Below are 24934 nucleotides of genomic sequence, written 5' to 3' on the forward strand. Positions count from 1 at the left end.
ACTTGCAGCATAATTTCAAAGCTTTTCTAAACTTTTTTTTGCTTGTTCATTGTTAAATATTTAACTGATTAAACAGCGGAATGTCCAGGTGGGAATATCGACAGTGTAAGGAAAAGATAGATTGCTCCTTACGTAAAGATGACATACTGAGTTGGGGACAGGCACACACATTCACAAATAAGCTTTCGGCCACAGCCTTTATTAGAAAAAGAGAGAGTGGTAGCCCCATGACTATACGAGGATCCTACTGTTGATGCCTGAGCTGAAAATTCCCCGTGTATGCCAAAGGGTATGTGTCTGTTGTGATGGGCACAGGGATTCAAGAAATGGATTAGTGGCCAGGTGGCCATTGCTGAGACTAGGTGGTGCCTGTGGGGGAGCCAGTGTTCAGAGTGGGTAGCAACGTAGTGGATGAGCTGCAAATGAAGCGGATCATGTTATCTTCCTCTGCTGGCCATACGGCCCCAGCAGTCTCTGTGAGAGGACTGTCCTCTTTCCATGCAGAAAGATATGGTCCTAAAATGTTCCCTTCCCTGGCTAGGCCATGGGAGGAATGTAGGGCTAAGTGGCAAACAGAGCAGTACTCCCTGTGATACTTGGTTTGTACAAGGACTGATGGTGATTGCTTCTTGGCCACAAAGGCCATATTCTGTGTGGAAAATGTAGAAGACAAGTTTGGGAAGTGTCAACCATCTGTAAAATGGAAATTGGGTCAATTTTGATCAAAACAGCATCCCCTGCCCAGTCATGGGCATTGGTTGTAACAAGGTAGGTGACATTTGTGACTGTCACTCCTCATAATAGTCTAAATTTGGATCAGGGTGTTATTTTCCTCAGAGACTTGTTTTTACAATCTGGTGATGTGCTATGTGCCAACTTGGAGCAATGAGGTGCACACTTTGCCTTTCTTGTACATATGGGGCCAAAGGACAATAGGGTTGCTACTGGTGGTGCATCTTGGGTTTTGAGGGTGATTCATTGTCCGAAAAGGTCAAGGTGATGGTACACTGACGCAATGTGAAACCCAATATCCCCCCAATATATATATATATATATATATATATATATATATATAGAGGGAAACATTCCACGTAGGAAAAATATATCTAAAAACAAAGATGATGTGACTTACCAAATGAAAGTGCTGGCAGGTCGACAGACACACAAACATACACACAAAATTCAAGCTTTCGCAACAAACTGTTGCCTCATCAGGAAAGAGGGAAGGAGAGGGAAAAGACGAAAGGATGTGGGTTTTAAGGGAGAGGGTAAGGAGTCATTCCAATCCCGGGAGCGGATTACCTTAGGGGGAAAAAAGGGACGGGTATACACTCGCGGGCGCGCGCGCGCGCACACACACACACACACACACACACATATATATATATATATATATATATATATATATATATCCCCTCAGCCAGTGGCAGCAGAAGACCCTAAGGCATAACCTGCCCCCTTGGTGCCTTCACGACCTCACTGTACATTGACAACATTATTCTCCAGTGCAATTGTAGCAGTTTTTTCCACCATCTGGTGAGCTATGTCATTTTTAAACAGTTCCCCTGTCTTTTGCATTGTCTTTCAGGAGACTTGGTTTCCAGCAACTCTGACTCCAGCCCTTCATGGATACAGGTGCTACTATAAGAATTTTGGTTTCTCAGCTGTTCCCACCTTTCCTAATCTTGGATAATTTCAATTCCCATAACCCTTAGTGGTGTGGAACCAAGGAATACTGGCGGTGGTAAAGGTCCTGAAAATTTAGTGGCATAACTTGACCCTTGTCACACACTTCAGTGTGGGTCATGGACATTTCTCAGCCATTGACCTTTACGTTTGCAGCCCTTGTCTTCTTCCATCCATCCACTGGAGGGTCCACTGTGACCTTTGTGGTAGAGACCATTTCCTGATGTTCCTGTCCCTCCCTCAGCATCACTGCCCTGGACATCTGCCCAGGTGGACCCTCAACGGTGTTGACTGGGGTGCTTTAGCCTCTGCTGTCTACCTTGGCTCCCCGCTGCATGTAGATATTGATCGGGCAGTCGTGAATACAACTGCAGCCATTCTTTCAGCAGCTGATTTAGCAATCCCCTGTTCCTTGGACCTGCCACGACAGAAGACAGTACTGTGGTGGTCTTCAGAAATAAGAGAGGCCATTAGAGATCACAGGCAGGTTCTCCAATGCCACAAGCAGCACCCACAAACAGAGCGCTTTATTGCCTTTAAGCAGCTCCATGCCCAGGTCCACCACCCGATATAAAGAAGAGAATGCCTTCGCAGGTTTTGGCTAAGGTCCGACATCTCTGTTGATACCAGACTTCCTGTACCTAGTATTACTGTGAATTGTACTGTCTATGCTGACCCATATGCTGTCACCAAACATTTTGTTCTGCCCTATGCTCACTTTTCAGCATCTGAGAATTTTCAACCTGCCTTTCATGTTCTAAAACGGCGGATGAAGTGAAAATAATTTTCTTTTACTACACGCCACCTGGAGCCATATAATGCTCCATTCAGTGAGTGGGAATTCATCAGTGTCCTAGTCCACTGCTCTGGTAGAGCCCCAGGGCTGAACGCATTCACAACCAAATCAAGCACCTCCTGGTGAATTGTCAGTGTCATATTATTGCATCTTTAACTGCATCTGGAATGAGGGTGAGTTCTCATTGCAATAGCTTGATTATGGAAGTCTGGCATATCGATCGGCATTGCCTTCAGCATTGCAGATACTGCATCCGATACACCACTGTGAGACTCAATTTGCGACAGGAGCCTTTCGAACTAGCCTTTTGAACAGCTCACTCGTGGAGGCTGGGATCCATCCATTGTTGATCAGACACCAGTGACAGCTTATCAATTATGCTTCTCCCGTTTCAACTCCCCTAAACATCCAAACTACTGTCTCCTCTTTCCAAACATGGTAATCCACCTCCGCAAAGGCAGCCCAGATCAGGGATTATGATTGCAATCGCATCCAGTCTATCCTCTCTGAAGCTGAGTCATTTTCTCTTTCACCTCTTCTCTGGACCCACTCTTGCACACCTTTGTGGTGCGACCCTTGGCTACAGCTTTGTCTTGACCTATCACAAGGTGTGAAAGACTGTTCATCCTAAGGCCCTCGTCAGCAATTTTTCTCCAACCTTGGTGCCTCCCGGGGTTCAGAAGTAGTCTACACTGATGGCTCGATGATTGCTGGTCTTGTAGGCTTTGCGTATACTCACATGGGACATATTGAACTGTGATCGTTGCTGAATGGCTGTACTGTTTTCACCGAGGAGGTGGCAACCATTTCTCATGCTCATGAGTGTATCTGTTCCTGTACTGGTGGGGTCCTTTCTCATCTGCAGCGACTCCTTGATCAGTTTGTAAGCTCTCAACCCATGCTACCCTCGCCATCCCTTGGTCATTGCCATCTAGGATTCCCTATATGCCTTGAACAGTATGGATGCTCAGTGACCTTTGTCTGGACACCGGGCCACATCAGGATCCCGGGGAATGAACTCGCTGATAGTCTGGTGAAACTGACTAGCAGTAAACCAACTCTTAAGATCGTTATTGTGGAAACGGACCTCTGTTTAATATTACGCCATCAAGTTTTAGGTGCCTGGCCGATGGAATGGCTCACTCTGACTGACCAAAAAAGCTACAGGTGATTAAGGAGATCACAAATCTGTGGAGGTCCTCCATGCAAAGACTCTACTGTCCTTTGCTGGCTCTGCATCGGCCATACTTGGCTGACTTACGGTTATCTCCTCTGCAGGGAGGACCCACCCCATTGTCGTTGCGGCTCCCATTTGATGGTGGTCAACATTTTACTGGACTGTCCCAATGTAGCTGCCCTGCAGCGGACTCTTAAATCTCCCTAACTCGCTACCCCTGGTGTTAGGAGATGATGCCTTAGTGGGTGTCGTAGTCTCACATTTTATTCGTGAAGTGGGCTTTCACGACTCTTAATTTAAGGGAGGGCTGCTGAACCTTATCAGCCCATTTAGGAGTTGGTGGAACACTGTTGCCTCCTCTGCCCAGACTGGAGTGCAGCTGTCGGGGCTTGTTGGTCGATGCTGATCCTCACCCTTCCTGCTCCTTTACTATTCTTCCCCACTCTTGTGTGGTCTGTTAGACTTGTTCATCTTTTATCTGTCTGTGCTTTTCTTGCCTTGCTTGTGTTGCTAGTCTACCCAAGGCAATTTCTGAGTGGAGTACCTCTGGTAAGTGGTGGGGGCTGGGGGATGTATTTTCCCTCATGGCACTCTGCTTTCAGGGGCTTCCTGCTGCTCCGTAGAATGAGCATCTTGCCTGCCTTTCTTCCTCTGTTTCCCTTTCTTCCTTTTGTCCCATATCACAGCTTCACTGACCCCTGGTAGGCTTTGGGGTTTTCTTCCCCTGGGTTTTGCACGTTAGACTCTCTCTGATCTACAGTTATGCGGGCCTGTCTGTTTGTGGAAAAAAGAAATGATGACCTAATAGTCTGGTCTGTTCAATCACCCAACCAACCTGCTCTTACCCCTATTGTGCAACTACCCCAGCTCTGTGCATCTACCACAGCTCATGATTGCAAAAGATAGGGTGTGCTTTTATTTATTTTTGTGTTGTATCAGATTACTGTGGGTAAAAACTGACTACACTGTGAGAGGCATAATACATATCATAATACCTTTTGTAGCTCAGATTGTAGCATACATAATAAGTTGATGTGAAAGGGAGTTTGATGTGTCTAGAATGGCTGTCAGTATCTTATTTTCATACCCTCTCGTTTTTTAATGGGACTCCGAGGTCATTTATAGCATGTACTATTCGCATTTTGTGTGCTTGCAAATCCTTTGAGAATTATTTTAGCCTATGTTAGGATTTAAAATATATATGAGGTACTCATAGGATGTGATGGGAAGTACTGTATCAGAATTTGAAAGAAATGTGTTCACTTCATTTCACATTTGTGTGAAATATTTAAGATGCCTTAATTAATGGACATAATTGTGGGAAGAAAAAGTGAAGTACAAATATGAAACACAGATAACTTTAGAGGTGGTATACAGGTACATGTTCATTCCTAATGAAAAGGATAATAAGGAAAACTAATTAATGTAATAGGATAGAACTTGACATTAGTTTAGTTCCATGGGCCAGTAGTCTGTTGCTGCAGTGGTACAGAATGGGCCGATTTATTGGCTGTTTAACATAATTCATGTTGTAATGAGGCTTCTTGCTGAACAGTTATGGGTTGGTTTACTTAACAGTAAAAACGAAAGAGAAAAGCTTTGCCCAGAGTTAGATTTTCAATAGTTTTCCTAAATCACTTTGTGGAAATGCTAGGATGATTTCTTTTGCAAGGGCTCTGCAATTTCCTTCCCCATCTATTCCCAATTTGAGCTTTTGGTCCATCTCCAATGACAAAATTGGCAGTGTGAATTTAAGGCCTAATTTGCTTCCCTTTTCCCCTGCCTAAATTACTTTCTCCATTCTAAGGCCTCCACCACCACCACTCACTTGCCTTTTATAACAGTATTACTCAGAAATCCAATACCTGTGGAAAATAGAGATGTTCTTTCTCATTTATTCTTTTTGTTCACAGACTCTACCTCCGTTTTGTACGTATTGATCCAGTCATCCATGATATATGAGCAATATAAGTTTGACATGACCAGTGGTGTCAATATGTACTCTTTTCCTATTACCTACACAGTTAAGTTTCTTAATGGTGGAGCTGTTCATTCCTACCACCCATTACACTCACAATTTTAATACCATAAGCATTGGTGTCAAACAGTTATCTCTGGTATTTCAGAAACTTTGTTTACCACTTATGACAAGGTTTACATCTTTGAAGGTAGAGGCATGGAGCAATTCTGAAAGTGAGTGTTCCAATTTCTGTGTCCTCCATGGACAGTATGTGTTAACCTTGGATTCTTAAGTGTCTGTAACTGGTTCTTGTTTTATGTCATGTGTTTCTTTCTTTTCAGATAGGTTTATATTTGTCTGACCTGTCAGCCACCTACTAGCAGGTGGTGTTTTTGTTGTGGTCTTCAGTCCAGAGACTGGTTTGATGCAGGTGTATTGTGTGCATATTCTGCCTCTCCTTCCTAGATGTCGGAAACACATCCCCTAGCCTCCTTCCCATTCTCCATCCTCTTTCTCCCCTTGCCTCCTCCCCATTCTCCATCCTCTTTTTTCCCCTTGCCTATTCCAACCCAACCATCACTCCAGTTGAGCTGCAGTGCTGGCACAGTGTTGTCAACTGGGACATGGTAGCCGTACAGATGTGCATGTGTGTACTGTAGCCTGATGGTGGATTCATATAAAAGATAGAAAAAACGTTCATAGTCTTACATGTATCGATGACTCGGAGCACCCACTGTTTCGAGAGTTATTACCTGTACTTCTTAAATTGTTTGTTTTTGAGAAATGAGTCTTAAAAATACTTGCTACATCTAAGTCCTCTTATCATGTCCTTAGGTACTGTGTGGAAATGGAGTTCAAACTGCAGCATGGATAGCCTGCAAGTGTCCCAGAGCCAGCCACAGCCACAGTCCCAGCAGGGGGGCAGGGCGACGACCACCAGCAGCCGGAGTGCGTCGCCCTCTCTAGCCCGGGTCCTGCAGCAGCAACATGCATCCATTGGGTGAGTGTTCTCTAGTAAATGTTTAATGTGTGTGCTCTTCCATTGTTCAGAGACTCTTCTAAACAATACATGATTTTTTTGTCATTTAAATTTACAACTCAACCCTTCCCTTAGTTTCACTGGAGGACTCAGTATGTTGGTTTTCCATCTTGTATTTGTGGCTGTCTCTCTTATTCTTAAATATAAAGAACAAATTGTGTTAAAATGTAAGTACTTTAAAGTTACTTCTAATATTATCAATAATCAAACTGGTGGGTCTCTCTCATCCTGGTGTCAACTTATGTAGATCACAACTCCTTCTCTTTCTTTTTTTTCACGTATTTCTTCTGTTTTTATCTGCAGATGAAATCTAATAAATTTTGTTTGAGGTGCTCATCTGTTTCTGGAAATGTATTGAAGTTTTATCCTCTGCCCTCCTGCCCCCCCCCCCCCCCCCCATCACCCTTGCGTCCTCCCCCTCATGTGGCCCCTCAATTCCAGAACACAATTTTTGTAATTCTTCTATATTCAAATAAGTTCTCAACTCACAACAACAGATAATAAACAAAATTTTTCAGACAAGCTGTTCATATATAACCTTTTGGTGCTTGACCAAAATGATAAGTTTGTACTTAACTTGAGATAGCATATTACTCATCCCCCCCCCCCCCCCCCCCCCCCATCCTGACCATAGTAATCAGCCCCCCCCCCCCTCTTTCTTCCTTGGAAACTACTGCACCCCCAAAGCGCAACTGCAAAGTGCAAGTGGCCTCTCACTGGACGGTCCAAATTCACACCTGTTGTCACTTTCTGCGCTGTGCCCACGTTTTTCTTTCTAATATCTGCACAACAATTCCAACAGACCAGGGCATAGTAGATGCTCTTTACACTACTACTAATTAAAGTCACATTTTTTTCTCACGTACATTTTCCATCGCTCTAGTAAAAGGAAAGTGAGGTGTGTTGCTGTGCTTTATAGCAACAAGTACCACTACAGATACCCCAATAAGATGAAAAATGTTGTGTGGTATAACTTGCACAGCTAAAGACAGTGAGGCTTATCTTAAAAGCAATTCATAAATTAATTTCACTTTTTTATTAAGGTCTCATGTGGCCTAAATTCAATGCATTTCTTTCAATGTCAAATTGATGCATACAATCATCATCAATTTTCTTACATTAGTCACCATGGCTTAAAGATCCATTTGGTTACTTTAATAACATGGCTTCTTTAGTTACCATGAGATGTTAAATTTAGCTTGGCATTTAACTTATTTAAATGGTTGAGTTTCTGCCTTAGATCCACCTGACCTCGTTTATAAGCTCCTTTTTCCATAGATAAATTTATCCTCTCGTTCCTATCAACTTGATTCAGGTCCTTCCTGTTATGGATTCACCTGACGTCAGGCATAGGTTCCCTTTTTCCTAGGTAAACCTACCCTCTCATTCCTATTAAATTGATTCAGGTCCTTCCTGCGATTGATTCACCTGACCTCGGGCATAGGTTCCCTTTTTCCTAGGTAAACCTACACTTTCATCCTCATCTCTCAACAGATCTGGACACATTCCATCTTCATGCTCACAGTCAGATGTCTAGTCTCTGACAATACAGCTTTTACCATTTCTAATATTGAAGATTTCTCCACAGTGTAGGGATCTTACCCAAAATCTATAAATATTTGTTTCTCACTTCCTTCTTTTCTCTTATCACTCCTATTTCTCAATCTAATAGAATTAGTTAACTGTATAGATAAAAAAGGGTTATTCCATTTCAAAGCACCCAGAAATTTTAGGAAATGACACCCATCATCACGCAACTACTTGAAATTTTGGGTAGTGGAAGTTTACCTAGGTATATTCACATTTCCAAAATGTAAATGTTGCAGGTCAATTACTGTTGTACTTATGACAAAAAGAAGTTGTATAGATTCAGGAATTCAGGCTTTCATAGACGAGCTCCTTTATATATGAGAATGCAGGCTTTCTCAGTGAATCTCGATGATAAAATCTTCTCGGGTTAACAGCCGAGTCAATGTGTTGTTCTCCAGCAACGTTTCAGCAAGTTTCTTACTTGCCATCTTCAACCCAAGATGATTTTATCATGGAGTTCCTTTATAATTTAAAAATGCACTAGTTCCTACAGTTTTTGCAGTGGAAGCTTGATTTTTTTTTTTTTTTAAAGAGGAAGGTTTATATTTTTATAGTGTTGGTTAAAGCTGAGCTATGTTGATCCTGTGGTGAACTTGGGTTGGTAAACAACGATGTGCACAAAGGTTAGGTGGTTGTGTTGCCACCAAAACCCGTTAAAGGGTGGAGAAATTTGGGAAAATTTCGAAAAACTGCATGTAAATGTATTAAAAGGAGTGGTTTTGTGGTGGCAGATTATGAAAATGAGGCACAACTTCTCACTTTTGAAGGCCAGACATACCAACAATTAAAGGGAACAGCCATGGGTACCAGGATGGCACCCTCGTACGCCAGCCTATTTATGGGTCGCTTAGAGGAAGCCTTCTTGGTTACCCAGGCCTGCCAACCCAAAGTTTGGTACAGATTTATTGATGACATTTTCATGATTTGGACTCACAGTGAAGAACAACTCCAGAATTTCCTCTCCAATCTCAACTCCTTTGGTTCCATCAGATTCACCTGGTCCTACTCCAAATCCCATGCCACTTTCCTTGACGTTGACCTCCATCTGTCCAATGGCCAGCTTCACACATCCGTTCACATCAAACTCACCAACAAGCAACAGCACCTCCATTATGACAGCTGCCACCCATTCCATATCAAACGGTCCCTTCCCTATAGCATAGGTCTTCGTGGCAAACAAATCTGCTCCAATCCTGAATCCCTGAACCATTATACCAACAACCTGAAAACAGCTTTCGCATCCCACAACTACCCTCCCGACCTGGTACAGAAGCAAATAACCAGAGCCACTTCCTCATCCCCTCAAACCCAGAACCTCCCACAGAAGAACCCCAGAAGTGCCCCACTTGTGACAGGATACTTTCTGGGACTGGATCAGACTCTGAATGTGGCTCTTCAGCAGTGATACGACTTCCTCAAATCCTGCCCTGAAATGAGATCCATCCTTCATGAAATCCTCTCCACTTCACCAAGAGTGTCTTTCCGCCGTCCACCTAACCTTTGTAACCTCTTGGTTCATCCCTATGAAATCCACAAACCACCTTCCCAACCCTCTGGCTCCTACCCTTGTAACTGCCCCAGGTGTGAAACCTGTCCCATGCACCCTCCCACCACCACCTACTCCAGTCCTGTAACCCGGAAGATGTACACGATCAAAGGCAGAGCCACGTGTGAAAGCACCCACGTGATCTACCAACTGACCTGCTTACACTGTGACGCCTTCTATGTGGGAATGACCAGCAACAAACTGTCCATTTGCATGAACGGACACAGGCAGGCAGTGTTTGTTGGTAATGAGGATCACCCTGTGGCTAAACATGCCTTGGTGCACGGCCAGCACATCTTGGCACAGTGTTACACCGTCCAGGTTATCTGGATACTTCCCACTGACACCAACCTATGAGAACTCCGGAGATGGGAACTTGCCCTTCAGTATATCCTCTCTTCCCGTTACCCACCAGGCCTCAACCTCCGCTAATTTCAAGTTGCCGCCGCTCATACCTCACCTGTCATTCAACAACATCTTTGCCTCTGTACTTCCGTCTCGACTGACATCTCTGCCCAAACTCTTTGCCTTTACGTATGTCTGCTTCTCTCTCTCTCTCTCTCTCTCTCTCTCTCTCTCTCTCTCTCTCTCTCTGTGTGTGTGTGTGTGTGTGTGTGTGTGTGTGTGTGTGTGTGTGTGTGTGTGTGTGTGTGTAAGCGTGCGCGTGCGAGTGTATACCTGTCCTTTTTTCCCCCCTAAGGTAAGTCTTTCGACTCCCAGGATTGGAATGACTCCTTACCCAATCCCTTAAAACCCACATCCTTTCGTCTTTCCCTCTCCTTCCCTCTTTCCTGATGAAGCAACCGTGGGTTGCGAAAGCTTGAAATTTGTGTGTGTGTTTTTTTATTGTGTATCTACCAGCGCTTTCTCGTTTGGTAAGTCAAAAACTGTCAGCATACCATTTTTTTTGTTTAAGAACTATGGCCAATTTCCAATTTTTTACAGTTTGCTTTGAAGTAACGCATTGCATCAAACTGCTGGCCGGGGTGGCCGAGCGGCCGAGCGGTTCTAGGTGCTACAGTCTGGAACCGCACGATCGCTATGGTCGGAGGTTCAAATCCTGCCAGGGCATGGATGTGTGTGATGTCATTAGGTTAGTTAGGTTTAAGTAGTTCTAAGTTCTAGGGGACTGATGACCTCAGACGTTAAGTCCCATAGTGCTCAGAGCCATTTGAACCATTATTTTGCATCAAACTTTCAGCAGTTGCTACCAACAGAATGTATATAAAGCAATAATAATTGGCAAAAGTTCATGATATTAGATACAAAAGCAGTACACGAAATCTCAGTTCACAATTAGATAATGATTGTGGTGGCCTGGATGACTTGATATGGAATGACCCAAAACCTGCTCACCAAGCAGCAGCAGAACACACACATGAGACTGTTGTAATTGGCAAGCTTTCGGAGCCAGTGGCTCCTCCTTCAAGCAGAGTGGTTGAAGGGGAGGGAAGAAGAGTGAGTGAAAAGTACTGGGGAGGTCTAGGAAAAGGAATAATAGATTTCAGGAAAGTGACCCAGAACTGCGGGGCAAGGGATACTTATCATATAGGATGAGAAGGAAAGGCTGATTGTTTGTGACTACATTGGACAAGACTTGGAAACCTGAGAGCTTAAAGGTGGAAGACAGGTTAAATTGCTGACAGAGATTACTGCTTAAACGCCATGCTTGAGTTAATAAGAATGAACAGCTAAGTGAATTGTATGTAACAGAAGTGGGAGGGTAGTGGTGAAAAGTAGACGGGAAAGACAAAGAAAGAAAGATGTAGGAAACTAAAACAAAGTGAAGCAAAAAGTAGTTATAGTGAAGAAATGCTGAGACAGAAGAAATTAATGTAAATTAAGGTCAGGTGGGTGGCGAGATCTGAAGACATATAGTGCTAGTTCCCACCTGCGGAGTTCTGAGGAACTGATGTCTGGGGGAAGACCACAGATGGTGCATGTGGTGAAACAAGCTTCGAGGTCATGAATGTCATGTTGTAGAGCATGCTCTGAAACAGGATATAGTGAGTTGCCGGTATGTACCCTCTGCCTATGTCCATTCCTCCTAATTGATAAATTGGTGGTAGTCATGCCAATGTGGAAGGTCAAATAGTGTTTACATATAGCTGGTGTATGACATGTTGTTTTGCAGGTGGCTTTCCCTTTGATAATATATATTTTGCCAGTTAAAGGGCTAGTATAGGTGATGGTGGAATGGTGCATAGGCCAATTCTTGCAGTGGGGAAGGTTACAGCAGTAGGAGCCATAGGGTAGGGAGATGGGTGCAGAAGGAGCAATAGGTTCTTACAAAAATATTGCGGAGATTGGGAGGGCGACGGAAAGCTTTTCTAGGTGTGGTGGACAAAATTTCAGACAGGGTGGATCTCATTTCAGGGCATGATTTTAGGAAGTCATGGCCCTGTTATAGTAGCTGATAAACACATTCCAGACTGGGATAATACTGAGTCACCAGTGGTGTGCTCCAAAATTGTTGTTTTTTTTTTCTTCTGGAGGATCAGCAGTACCAGGATCAGTAATGGCCTGGGAAATCTGCTTTTTACCTAGGCAGATGGAGTAATTATGTGCAATGAAAGCTCAGGTGAGAATGGTGATGTCTTGCTGTAAAGAGTCTGCATACAAACAAAAACATTTGCCTCAGATGCCAAGGCTGTGTGGGAGGGGATGTTTGATCTGGAAACATCAAAATGCCAAATGTTCCCTCCCATACAGCCTTGGCATCCAAGGCAAACATGTTTGTTCGGATGCAGACTCTTTACAGGAATACACCACCACTCTCACCTCACCTTTTACTGCACATAATTGCCCCATCAGCCTAGTAAAAAAGCAGATTTACTGGGCCATCACATCCAATCCTGGTGCTTCAGAGCACACCACTGGTGACTCAGTATTATCCTTGTCCGGAATGTGTTAATTAGCTACTTAGACAGGGCCATAACATCCTAAAATCATGCCCTGAAATGGCATCCACTGTGTCTGAAATTTTGCGTGACACTAGAATAGCTTTCTGTCGCCCTCCCAATCTTCACAATATTCTTGTCAGACCCTATGCTCCTTCTGTACCCGTCTCCCTTCTGTATGGCTCCTACTCCCGTGACCATTGCCGCTGCAAGACTTGCCCTACGCACCCTCCTGCCACCACCTGTAATAGCCCTGTAACTGGCAAAACATATACTATCAAAGGGTGAACCATCTGCGAAACAACACATCATATACCAGCTATTATATAAACACTGTTTGGACTCCTTAATCGGCATGACTACCACAGAATTATCAATTAGGATGAATGGGCATAGGCAGAAGGTGTATCCTGGCAACTCACTATATCCTGTTGCAGAGCATACTCTACAACATGACGTTCATGACCTGGGCACCTGTTTCACAACAAGTGCCATTTGGATTCTTCCCCCCAGATATCAGTTTCTCAGAACTCCACGTGTGGGAACTAGCACTACAACATATCTCCAGTTCTAGCCACCCACCTGGCCTTAATTTACATTAATTCCTTTTGTCTCAGCATTTCTTCACTGTAACTACTCTTTGTTTCAAACAATGGAAAATCCAGGATGGAATGTAACAATATTAGAGAAGGAAAGTTGCTACTCACCATGTAGCAGAGATGCTGAGTCGTGATAGGCACAACAAGAAGATTCACAAACTATAGCTTTCGGCCATTACGACCTTTGTCAGCAAAACACACACACACACACACACACACACACACACACACACACACACACACACACACACCCACACCCACCTTGCACAAATGTCTGCAGTCTCAGACAACTGAAACCACACTGCGAGCAGCAGCACCAGTGCATGATGGGAGTGGTGACTGGGTGGGGGTAATGAGGAGGCTGGGGTGGGGAGGGGGAGGGATAGTATGGTGCATGTGGCGGAGAGGGAAGTGCTGCAGTTTAGACAGAGGGCAGGAGAGAAGGTGGGGATGGGGGAGGGGGGTTAGTAGCAGAAAGGAAAGAAATAAAAAAAATTAAAAGACTAGATGTGGCAGTGAAATGATGGCTGTATAATGCTGGAATGGGAACAGGGAGGGGGCTGGATGGGTGAGGATAGTGACTGACGAACATTGGGTGGAGGTATTGCTGGTGGCTAGTAGGTTTGATATGGACAGAGGTACTGATGTAGCCATCTCTGAGGTGGAGCTCACCATCTAGGAAGGTGGCTTGTTGGGTTGAGTAGGACCAGGTGAAGCGAATGGGGAAGAAGTTGTTGAGGTTCTGGAGGAATGTGGATAGGGCGTCTTCACCTTCAGTCCAGGTAGCAAAGATGTCATCAATGAATCTGAACCAGGTGAGGGGTTTAGGATTCTGGGTTTTTAGGAAGGATTCCTCTAAATGGCCCATGAATAGGTTGACATAGGATGGTGCATGTGGGTGCCCATAGCTATACCCCAGAACTGGGGACTGGATCAGACTCTGAATGTGGCTCTCCAGCAGGGATACGACTTCCTCAAATCCTGCCCTGAAATGAGATCCATCCTTCATGAAATCCTCCCCACTCCACCAAGATTGTCTTTCCGCCGTCCACCTAACCTTTGTAACCTCTTGGTTCATCCCTATGAAATACCTAAAACCACCTTCCCTACCGTCTGGCTCCTACCCTTGTAACTGCCCCCGGTGTAAAACCTGTCCCATGCACCCTCCCACCACCACCTACTCCAGTCCTGTAACCCAGAAGGTGTACACGATCAAAGGCAGAGCCACATGTGAAAGCACCCACGTGATTTACCAACTGACCTGCCTACACTGTGACGCCTTCTATGTGGGAATGACCAGCAACAAACTGTCCATTTGCATGAACGGACACAGGCAGGCAGTGTTTGTTGGTAATGAGGATCACCCTGTGGCTAAACATGCCTTGGTGCACGCCCAGCACGTCTTGGCACAGTGTTACACCGTCCAGGTTATCTGGATACTTCCCACTGACACCAACCTATCAGAACTCCGGAGATGGGAACTTGCCCTTCAATATATCCTCTTCCCGTTACCCACCACGTCTCAACTTCCGTTAATTTCAAGTTGCCGCCCCCGTACATCACTTGTCACTCAACAACATCTTTGCCTCTGTACTTCCCCCCTAAGGTAAGTCTTTCCGCTCCCAGGATTGGAATGACTCCTTACCCTCTCCCTTAAAACTCACATCCTTTCGTCTTTCCCTCTCCTTCCCTCTTTCCTGATGAAGCAACTGTGGGTTGCAAAAGCTTGAAATTTGTGTGTGTGTTCGTGTGTTTTTTATTGTGTCTATCTACCAGCACTTTCTTGTTTGGTAAGTCACAGCATCTTTTTTTAATAAACTTTACACACACACACACACACACACACACACACACACACACACCACACTCCATAAAATAGCTAATTATTTCTTTCCTGTTGTTGTATAATTTAGTTCATGTTTATGAAGACATCTCCTAGAGAATGCTGCTGTTCTATGATCTTACTCTGGATTCCATTCACCCTGGAACAGTTCACATGCTTTACCATATTCAGAAGCATCAGTTGCTAACATAAAAGGCTTCATGCATTACCGGTTGTTGCAAAATTGGTCCATTCACCAGTGCCTGCTTAATACGAGAGCGGATCAAATATAAGCAGGATTTTATTTTTTATTTAAATTCATTTGTTGAGAAACTCAAAACAATTATTGTTTATTTTACCACATAGTCTCCTCTTTTGGAAATGCATTTGTCCCAGTGTATGGGCAGCTTTTTGATGCCCTCATCATCAAAAGAACTGGGTTGTATCACCAGCCAGTTGCCCACAAAGTCTTCCACACTCTTGTCATCTTCAAATTGTCATCCTCACATACCGAGCAAGGTGGCGCAGTGGTTAGACACTGGACTCGCATTCGGGAGGACGACGGTTCAATCCCGCGCCCGGCCATCCTGATTTAGGTTTTCCGTGATTTCCCTAAATCACTCCAGGCAAATGCCGGGATGGTTCCTCTGAAAGGGCACGGCCGACTTCCTTCGCCATCCTTCCCTAATCCGATGAGACCGATGACCACGCTGTCTGGTCTCCTTCCCCACAATAACCAACCAATCATCCTCATAGAGCTTCTTTAAGCGGACTGAATAAATGGAAATCACAGGGCTGTAAGGAGGAGGATAAAGTGTAATCCAGTGCATTTCCTGTAGCTTGGAGACAGAGCTGCACCCCCTATGGGGTTGCGCATTGTCATGGAAGAGGATGACCTGTTGAATCGATTGGTCTCGTCTTTTGCGGCGATATGCAACTCTTGCCTTGTTCAACGGTTCGCAGTAGTAAGCAGCATTCCTTCGCCACTCCTTACTGGTTTCTTTGGATTCTGGAGTGTAGTGGCGAACCCATGTTTTGTCATAGGTGATGAGCCAACTCAGAAATACATCACCTTCTTCCACAAACCATGCTGTAAGCCTCTGACAGACCTCCAAATGTCTCAACTTCAGATTTTTGGTCAAAAGTTTAGGGACCCATCTGGAACACACTTTACTGAACTGTAGATCATTTGCGATGATTACTTGGCAGCTCCCATAACTGATTCCAACTTTTTGTGCAATTTCTGATACTTACGACCGTCAATCGTCATCAATAATGTCTTTAACTGCAAGAATGTTTTTGTCTGTAATACTGGTCTGAGGGCGACGATCGTGTTGCTGATGCCCCACACGTTCTTGTCCTTCCTTGAACTTTTTATGCCAGGCAAACACACGCGTCCTTGATAATGTTTTATCACCAAACTGCAGGCAATCCTTGGCAAATTTCTGCCACTGTAACTCCTTCATGAGCAAGAAATTTGATATTATGTATCGTGGAATGGAGGGGTGCACCTGTTACTCAGACACCATGAGCGCTACTGACGAAACGGCGGGAAACATCTAACAGCACACTCTCATCACTTCTGTAGGTCCCACCTAAGCATAGCAGAAGTACGTGGCCAGTCATACCAACTGTTGATGTTCCGGAACAAAAATCCCTTTTATATTTGATCCACCTCATATTACAGAATGCTTCAGATGTTCCTTCATCCCATGTTCATTTTGTTCTTTGTTTCAGTAATTACCACAACTTGTGATCGTTCATGGGTTGGCCTTGTATATAGTGATGATAGAATCCGTCTAAGCCCAGAAATAGGCATGATTGTTTTACATTTCATGGTTCTGGACAGCCTTCGATGGTCTCTCTTATTTTGAGATCTAGTCTTATTCCCTTTACCCCTACTAAATGTCGTAGAAATTTCTGCTCTTCCTTCTGAAATGTGGTTTTCCTAAGTTGATTACGATACCCTTTTCCTGAATTTTTTTTTAACATTTTGGTTAATAATACGTAGTGTTCTTCGCACATCCTGGCTACTATTAATAGATTGCCTACATAAACACTTAATTCTTTAATTCTTGTAGCAGTTCTTTACCTAGTACCTCATGTAGTCCTCTTATGAATGCTGATACTGAAATATTTAACCCAAAGGGTAACACTTTGAATTGATAAGACATTCCATCAAAAAGGAACACAATATATTTTCATGTATTTTCATATAATTTAACCTGCCAATACCTGGCATTCAAATTAAATGAACTAAATTATCTTCCTTGTTCAGATTTTGTTAACAAATTATCAACAGATACAGGTCTGTCTCTGTATGTTTGTTTAAAGTCTGTGCATCTAACAGCAATTGCACTACTCCTGTTGGTTTCTTTACTACAACTAAAGGATTGTTATATGCACTTCAGTTTCTATCACCTTGTTTTCTACCATTTTCTATATTTCCTCAAGTACTGCTGGTCTTAAACTTATGGGTACTCGGTAAGGTTTTCAAAGAATTGAATTCTTATTTTTGACCTTAAATTGACAAGCATAATAGCCAATCACTCCTAGTTCTTCAGAAAATACTGTGTCATATTTCATTAAGATTGCATACAAATAGTGTTATTGCTCTTCAGTTAATAGGTTAGATTCTTGAGATTTAATCTTCATTTGTTGTTGACACCCTTCCAGATTTTTCGTTTCTTCTTAATCATTCACTAACTGAATAGTGTTAGTTAATAACTTATTTATTTTAAGCTGAGTAATATGATTTAGCGCCTTCCTTGGTCCAGTATAACACTTAATCATCAAAGTCAAGTTTTACTTTACATTTTAGTAATCAATCTAGTCTAACAATATCTGCAAATTCACTAATAATATAGTTTGCATAAATTCAACATCACATGTCTCTAACGGCATCAGACTTTTCTCATTAATTTTCTTCCCTTTACTACCCGCTAATCTTACGATATATACTCCTGTCAATGGTATAGGACATTTATTCTTATTTCTAAGAGTTTGCTGGTATTTTTGGGAAATTAATTAAATTTTGCTTCCCAAGTCTTTTCCCCAGAGTATTTGTTTTAATTGCTCTTTCTCGTCTGTATTATCTTGTTGTAATAACTATTCTCTTACAAGTATCACATGAGTGAATGCAGTTAAATTTTCAGTGTATGGGCCTACGATAGTTTTGTTACATCCTAGATCTTGGCCCAGGTGCCAGGATGTTGCCTATTTTCTGGTACTGTTATTGGATAATTTTTTGTATTTGTATTTTGTTCGACGTAGCACTCTGTTTTACTACGGTGTCAGTGGTGCTTGGGTCACTGGTTACAAAAACTTGTGAATTAGTCTTTTCACTATTATTTCTCTTTCTATTGCAAGCATATTTGGTCTCCTATTTATGAACAAAAATATTCAAATTTTCTGCATGATTAAAATTACCTCTTTCTTTATTCACAATATCCAAACCTTCTGCCAGTGTCAGTAACTGTTCTGTGGTAGACCACCTGCTACATAATATGTATTTACCTGCCAAATACGGCAATCTCATTACCAGCGCTCTGAACCAAATGTTTGTCATCTGGTGGGTTACCTAAATACTTAAACTGAGTTAGATACCACTCAATATACTTCTTATATGTACCCCATGAACTATTATATTACCTAGTATCTGATAACGCTAGTGTCAGTTTTTCTTGTGAAATTTTGAACCAATATTTTCTCTTAAATTTTTTCTGAATATCTTCCCATGATTTAAATTCCTCTGAATGAGCTGTCTAATTATGGGGGTTGTAACTTTCCTGTGTAGAACCCGTTGCCAGAGATGTGGAAGGCATAGTATAGATGGTGCAAATGGAGTGGTCTACTGCCTGTTGAATCTCTGGAACAGTTCTGAAGCGAATGCCACGAAGTGATTCCTTTTGGAATCAATTCAAAGTCACAAGGAGTTAAGTTTGGGGAGTATGGTGGATGGTGCAGTACTTCCCAGTTCCATCGCCCGAACAGAGCAGCCACAGCTTGCGCTGTATGCGCCTGCACATTGTCATGCAAAATGATGGGTGGGTTGCGCAGAAAATGTTGCTGCTTCTTTCACAAAGCTGGTCGCAGTTGATGCTCCACAAACGAACAGTAATACTGTGCATTGAAAGTCTGCTGTGGGGGAACATAATGCATTTGGATAACACCATCACAGTCATACATGAGAATCACCGTAACTTTAGACCGCTCCATTCGCACCATTAACAGAGCAGGCTCCGCTAACGGTATACTAAACGTTCCACATCGCTGGTAACGGGTTCTACACAACGCTGGCGACTACTTTGAGGAACAGTAACAGGTGCAAACATGTAACTCTTTTGTATCGGTTGTGAATAAATAATTGCCACTATTTAAGTTCCAACCCTTCTATATTATAATGCTCAACTATTTTTGTTTCAAACTCCATTGGTAAATTAGCTTAGGTGTCCTCTAATGTGGTTATCTTATATATTTTTGTGGCTAAATTGTCTAATTTTTTTTATTATTTTGAGATTGTCCGTGTAGTTTATCTGCTTGACTTCTTTTGTTTTGAAATAGTTCATTCACTGAATTGCTCCATTTTATGAGACATCTCATCTAGTTTATTTGCTTTTTCATCTATTTTTTATAATGCTTTAAGTTTATCTAGAATTTTTTCTAAGACCATACTACCCATACTTCTGGTTGTGATAGGCATGTAATCTAAGTTACTGTACAACTTAAAGCTTGTATCACACTAAAAACCTTTATTGTTTATCAATGTATCTACACTATCACCCAATGCTGTTCAACGTCGTTCAGTCAGTCAGTCAGTCAGTTATTTGAGATTAAATAACTACACACAAATTCTAGATGGTACACTGTACAGTTCAACTAATTTGTCACACCAGCTGCTGAAGTGCCCTGCTGATACTGCTGTGTGCGTAGTGCAGTCTCGGAAAGTCACTATACACCGCACACTACTATAATCAGCTGCACTGTCACAAACTGTGAAGCGATGGGGTGTTGCCATTGGAAGCCAACACAGCACTCGTTGTCGTTGAAACCACTCGCTAAAAATCTGCTCTGTAGTTGGCTTATCTTCTCATGATTTGTGTGTCGAGAATGTACTCTAACACGAGAATGCTATTCATTGTTGGTCTGATTGCTATGGCCAACTGGCATTTCTTGTATTGAAGATTGCATAAATATAAATTAAACTCGCAATCCATTTAGTTTGAATAATGTTACTGTAGTTTGTACTGCTACTTGTGTATACTTAAGATACCATTCTTGATGGCTTGTTTACTTCTGTTGCCCTAGACAGTGACGTACAGCTTTCCATTTTTCGTGATATTTTAGTTTTAATTTCTTGTTATAGCTATCTTCTTTTATTTCCTCTCATCCACATCCTTCACTGAGGGCGCCACTTGAGGTGTTTTTCTTGTTATGTGTTGCTTTGAAGTGATCAGTATATTGCAAGATGCCAAGTCTTTACTTGATTGCAGAGGGATGAGTGCTATAAGAGAGCTACTACATTTAAACAGCTCACTACGAAATCACAAAACACAGTTACCGTAATTCTTCTATATTCAAATAAGTTCTCAACTCATAATTAACCAAGCTTTCCAGACATATTCATATATGACGCCTCACTGCTTGACTAAACCATAAGTTTGAACTTGAGATAGCATAGCATAGATCCGTACAACAACATTCATTTTTCTTTAATGCTCGAACATTGTCATCAGGCCCCTTTCTTCTTTGGAGTCCACAGCAGCCCCAAAGCACAAGTGGCCCCTCACTGGCCAGTCCAAAATGCACATCCGTTGTCACTTTCTGTGCTGTGCCCCCATTTTTCTTTTTCATATTTGCACATAATTCTAACAAACTTATGCTACTACTAATTAAAGTCATGTTTTTTTCACACACATTTTTCATTTCCCTAGTAAAAGGAAAGTGAGGTGTGTTGCTATGCTTTATAGCAACATGTGTGGCTACAGGACTTCCAGTTTACTCACCATCTCATTCATAGTAGTTCAACCCATTCATATTTTTTGTATTCTGTACTTGATTTTGTATAGATAATGCTGTGTTCACCTGATTGGAAATCCTTTTCTTCCTTCCCTTCCAGAGAAGTGACAGAGTTGGCACAGTGACTATGCAGAACTCATATTCAGCAGGATGGCAGGGCATATCCCTATCCAGAGTTGGGTTCCTTAGGATTCCACTGAGTTGCTTTATGTGACAATCATTTGGGCCTTTAAAAGGGCACAGTTGATTTTCTTTCGTATCACTTCCCAAACCAAGCTTGTTTCAAATGACGTCTTTCGTGACCCCATTCTTCTTTGCCTGAGAAATGAGTTGAGGTTTTCAGTGAAAATTATTTCAGTATTCATGAAGAAACCTTCTATAGTGTTAGTCTTTCAACTGTTATGCACCGTATCATACTATAAATTTTTTCTAATCTCTGAGGAGAACTGATTAACACCACTTCCTGTTGATACATTCCCTGTTGGATTTTGTCGTGGGAATTTCTAGCTGTTTGTTTAAAGACTCCAAGAAAAAAGCTATCTGGCAATATGTCAACAAGTGGCCATGAAAAAAATCAACAATTCTGTATACTTTCTTATATTTCTACACATTTTACTTGTAGTAACTTTTGTTTCCTCTCCCACACTTGGAAAGTGGAAATACGTTAACTAAAATATTGCGTGTGTGCTTTGCCTTCTGTACTCATTCACTGATGAGAAATTTCACTTGTATGGTACACATACTATGGGGTGGTCCATTGATCGTGACCGGGCCAAATATCTCACGAAATAAATGTCAAACGGAAAACTACAAAGAACGAAACTTGTCTAGCTTGAAGGGGGAAACCAGATGGCACTATGGTTGGCCCGCTAGGTGGCGCTGCCATAGGTCAAATGGATACCAACTGCATTCTTAAAAATAGGAACCTTCATTTTTTATTATATATTCGTGTAGTACGTAAAGAAATGTGAATGTTTTAGTTGGACCACTTTTTCCACTTTGTGATAGATGGCGCTGTAATAGTCACAAACATATGGCTCACAATTTTAGATGAACATTTGGTAACAGGTAGGTTTTTTAAAGTAACCTACAGAACGCAGGTACGTTTGAACATTTTATTTCGGTTGTTCCAGTGTGATACATGCACCTTTGTGAACTTATCATTTCTGAGAAATACCTGTAAATACCACATTAATGCAAAAAATACTCAAACTGATGTCCGTCAACCTCAATGCGTTTGGCAATACATATAACGACATTCCTCTCAACAGCGAGTAGTCTTCCGTAATGTTCGCACATCCATTGACAATGCACTGACGCATGTTTTCAGGCGTTGTCGGTGGATCATGATAGCAAATATCCTTCAACTTACCCCACAGAAAGAAATCTGGGGACGTCAGATCTGGTGAACGTGCAGGCCAATCCACCTGTCATGAAATATGCTATTCAATACCACTTCAACCACACGCGAGCTATGTGCCGGACATCCATCATGTTGGAAGTACATCACCATTCTGTTATGCAGTGAAACATCTTGTTGTAACATTGGTCGAACATTAAGTAGGATATCAGCATATATTGCACCATTTAGATTGCCATCAATAAAATGGGGGCCAATTATCCTTCCTCCCATAATGCTGCACCATACATTAACCCGCCAAGGTCGCTGATGTTCCACTTGTCGCAGCCATCATGGATTTTCCGTTGCCCAGTAGTGCATATTATGCCGGTTTACGTTACGGCTGTTAGTGAATGACGCTTCGTCGCTAAATAGAACGCGTGCAAAAAATCTGTCATCGTCCCGTAATTTCTCTTGTGCCCAGTGGCAGAATTGTACATGACGTTCAAAGTGGTCACCATGCAATTCCTGGTGCATAGAAATATCGTATGGGTGCAATCGATGTTGATGTAGCATTCTCAACACGACGTTTTTGAGATTCCTGATTCTTGCGCAAATTGTCTGCTACTGATGTGCGGATTAGCCATGACAGCAGCAAAAACACCTACTTGGGCATCATCATTTGTTGGAGGTCGTGGTTGACGTTTCACATGTGGCCGAACACTCTGTTTCCTTAAATAACGTACCTATCTGGCGAACGGTCCAGACACTTGGACGATGTCATCCAGGGTACCGAGCAGCATTCATAACACATGCCCATTAGTTATTTTGATCACAATAGCCATACAACAACATGATATCTACCTTTTCCACAAGTGGTAAACAGTCCATTTTAACACAGGTAATGTATCACAAAGCAAATACCATCCGCACTGGCGGAATGTTACTGATAGCACGTACTTATACGTTTGTGACTATTACAGTGCCATCTATCACAAAGCGAAAAAAGTGGTCCAACTAAAACATTCATATTTATTTACATACTACACAAATATGTAATAAAAAATGGGGGTTCCTATTTTCAAAAATGCAGTTGATATCCGTTTGACCTATGACAGCACCATCTAGTGGACCAACCATAGCACCATCTGGTTTCCCCCTTCAAGCTAGACGAGTTTCGCTCTTTGTAGTTTCTTCGTTTGACGCTTATTTCGTGAGATATTTGGCCCGGTCACTATCAATGGACCACCCTGTATAATTCCCAAGCAACATTGTGATAGATTATGTGGGAGTATACAGCTTTATTCACTATGTGCAGTTGTTATTATTATTATTATTATTAGTAGTAGTAGTAGTAATGGTAGCGGTAGTGGCAGCACTACAATTTTTTGAAGTTGTTTTATTCTCATGTTGTCTACGGCAGTGACAGTGGCAGAGATGTGACAATGAGCAGCTCAATTAAAGGCAGGCGCCGCTCGCCAGTGGCTGCGAGTGGTACTGGCAGTGGAAGCACTCGCCGTGGGGGTTCTGATGGGGGTATGCCTGCTGCTGCAGCTGCTGTGGGTGCAAGCACCAGCCCACAACCTTTTGCAGTTACATCTGATGATACATCAGCTGCCCTGACACCATCTCATCACCATGATGAGGAGACGGTCAGTAACATGATGTCTGCTTTTTATTAACATCTTAAAGTAAAATTTATAGTTTTTCAGATTATTTATCAAAGAAAACTCTGCAACATTAAGACAAAAAATAATTGATCAATTGATATGTATCTGTCCCTGAAGACACATTGGTGTAAACACTGATGTTACGTTACAGGCACAGTATCTTCTGTCAGCCAAAACATACTCATGTTTTGTCAGCATTTACTTTCTCTCTTTTAAAAGATAAGATAGGAATTACACCTGCAGTAATGTTTTAGTATTTATATTGCAATATGGCAGTCGGTGATGTATCCATGCCTCATTTCTATGGGAATTCACATGGTGTACAGACGAATGGAAAAACTGGTAGAAGCCGATCTCAGGGAAGATCATTTTGGATTCCGTAGAAATATTGGAACACGTGAGGCAATACTGATCTTAGAAGAAAGATTAAGGAAAGGCAAACCTACGTTTCTAGAATTTGTAGACTTGGAGAAAGCTTTTGACAATGTTGACTAGAATACTCTCTTTCAAATTCTAAAGGTGGCAGGGGTAAAATACAGGGAGCGAAAGGCTATTTAAAATTTGTGCAGAAATCAGATGCCAGTTATAAGAGTTGAGTGGTATGAAAGAGAAGCAGTGGTTGGGAAGGGAGTGAGACAGGTTTGTAGCCTATCCCCGATGTTATTCAATCTGTATATTGAGCAAGCAATAAAGGAAACAAATGAAAAGTTTGGAGTAGGTATTAAAATCCATGGAGAAGAAATAAAAACTTTGAGGTTCACCGATGACATTGTGATTCTGTCAGAGACAGCA

General features: G+C 42.3%; 1 protein-coding gene across 3 annotated transcripts in view; it reads left to right on the top strand.

Moving 5' to 3' along the window:
• The window catches only part of LOC124612400 (transmembrane and coiled-coil domains protein 2), a 188219-nt gene that overhangs the window by 40677 nt on the left and 122608 nt on the right, over positions 1-24934 (top strand). For all 3 annotated transcript variants that reach the window (XM_047140582.1, XM_047140583.1, XM_047140581.1), the window contains exons 3-4: positions 6454-6619; positions 23896-24124. In XM_047140582.1, coding sequence (XP_046996538.1) covers positions 6486-6619; positions 23896-24124 — 363 coding nt within the window. In that variant the 5' untranslated portion in view covers positions 6454-6485. The remainder of the gene's footprint in view (positions 1-6453; positions 6620-23895; positions 24125-24934) is intronic.

Source organism: Schistocerca americana, chromosome 4 (genome assembly GCF_021461395.2).
Source record: "Schistocerca americana isolate TAMUIC-IGC-003095 chromosome 4, iqSchAmer2.1, whole genome shotgun sequence".
NCBI classification, from domain to species: Eukaryota; Metazoa; Arthropoda; class Insecta; order Orthoptera; family Acrididae; genus Schistocerca; species Schistocerca americana.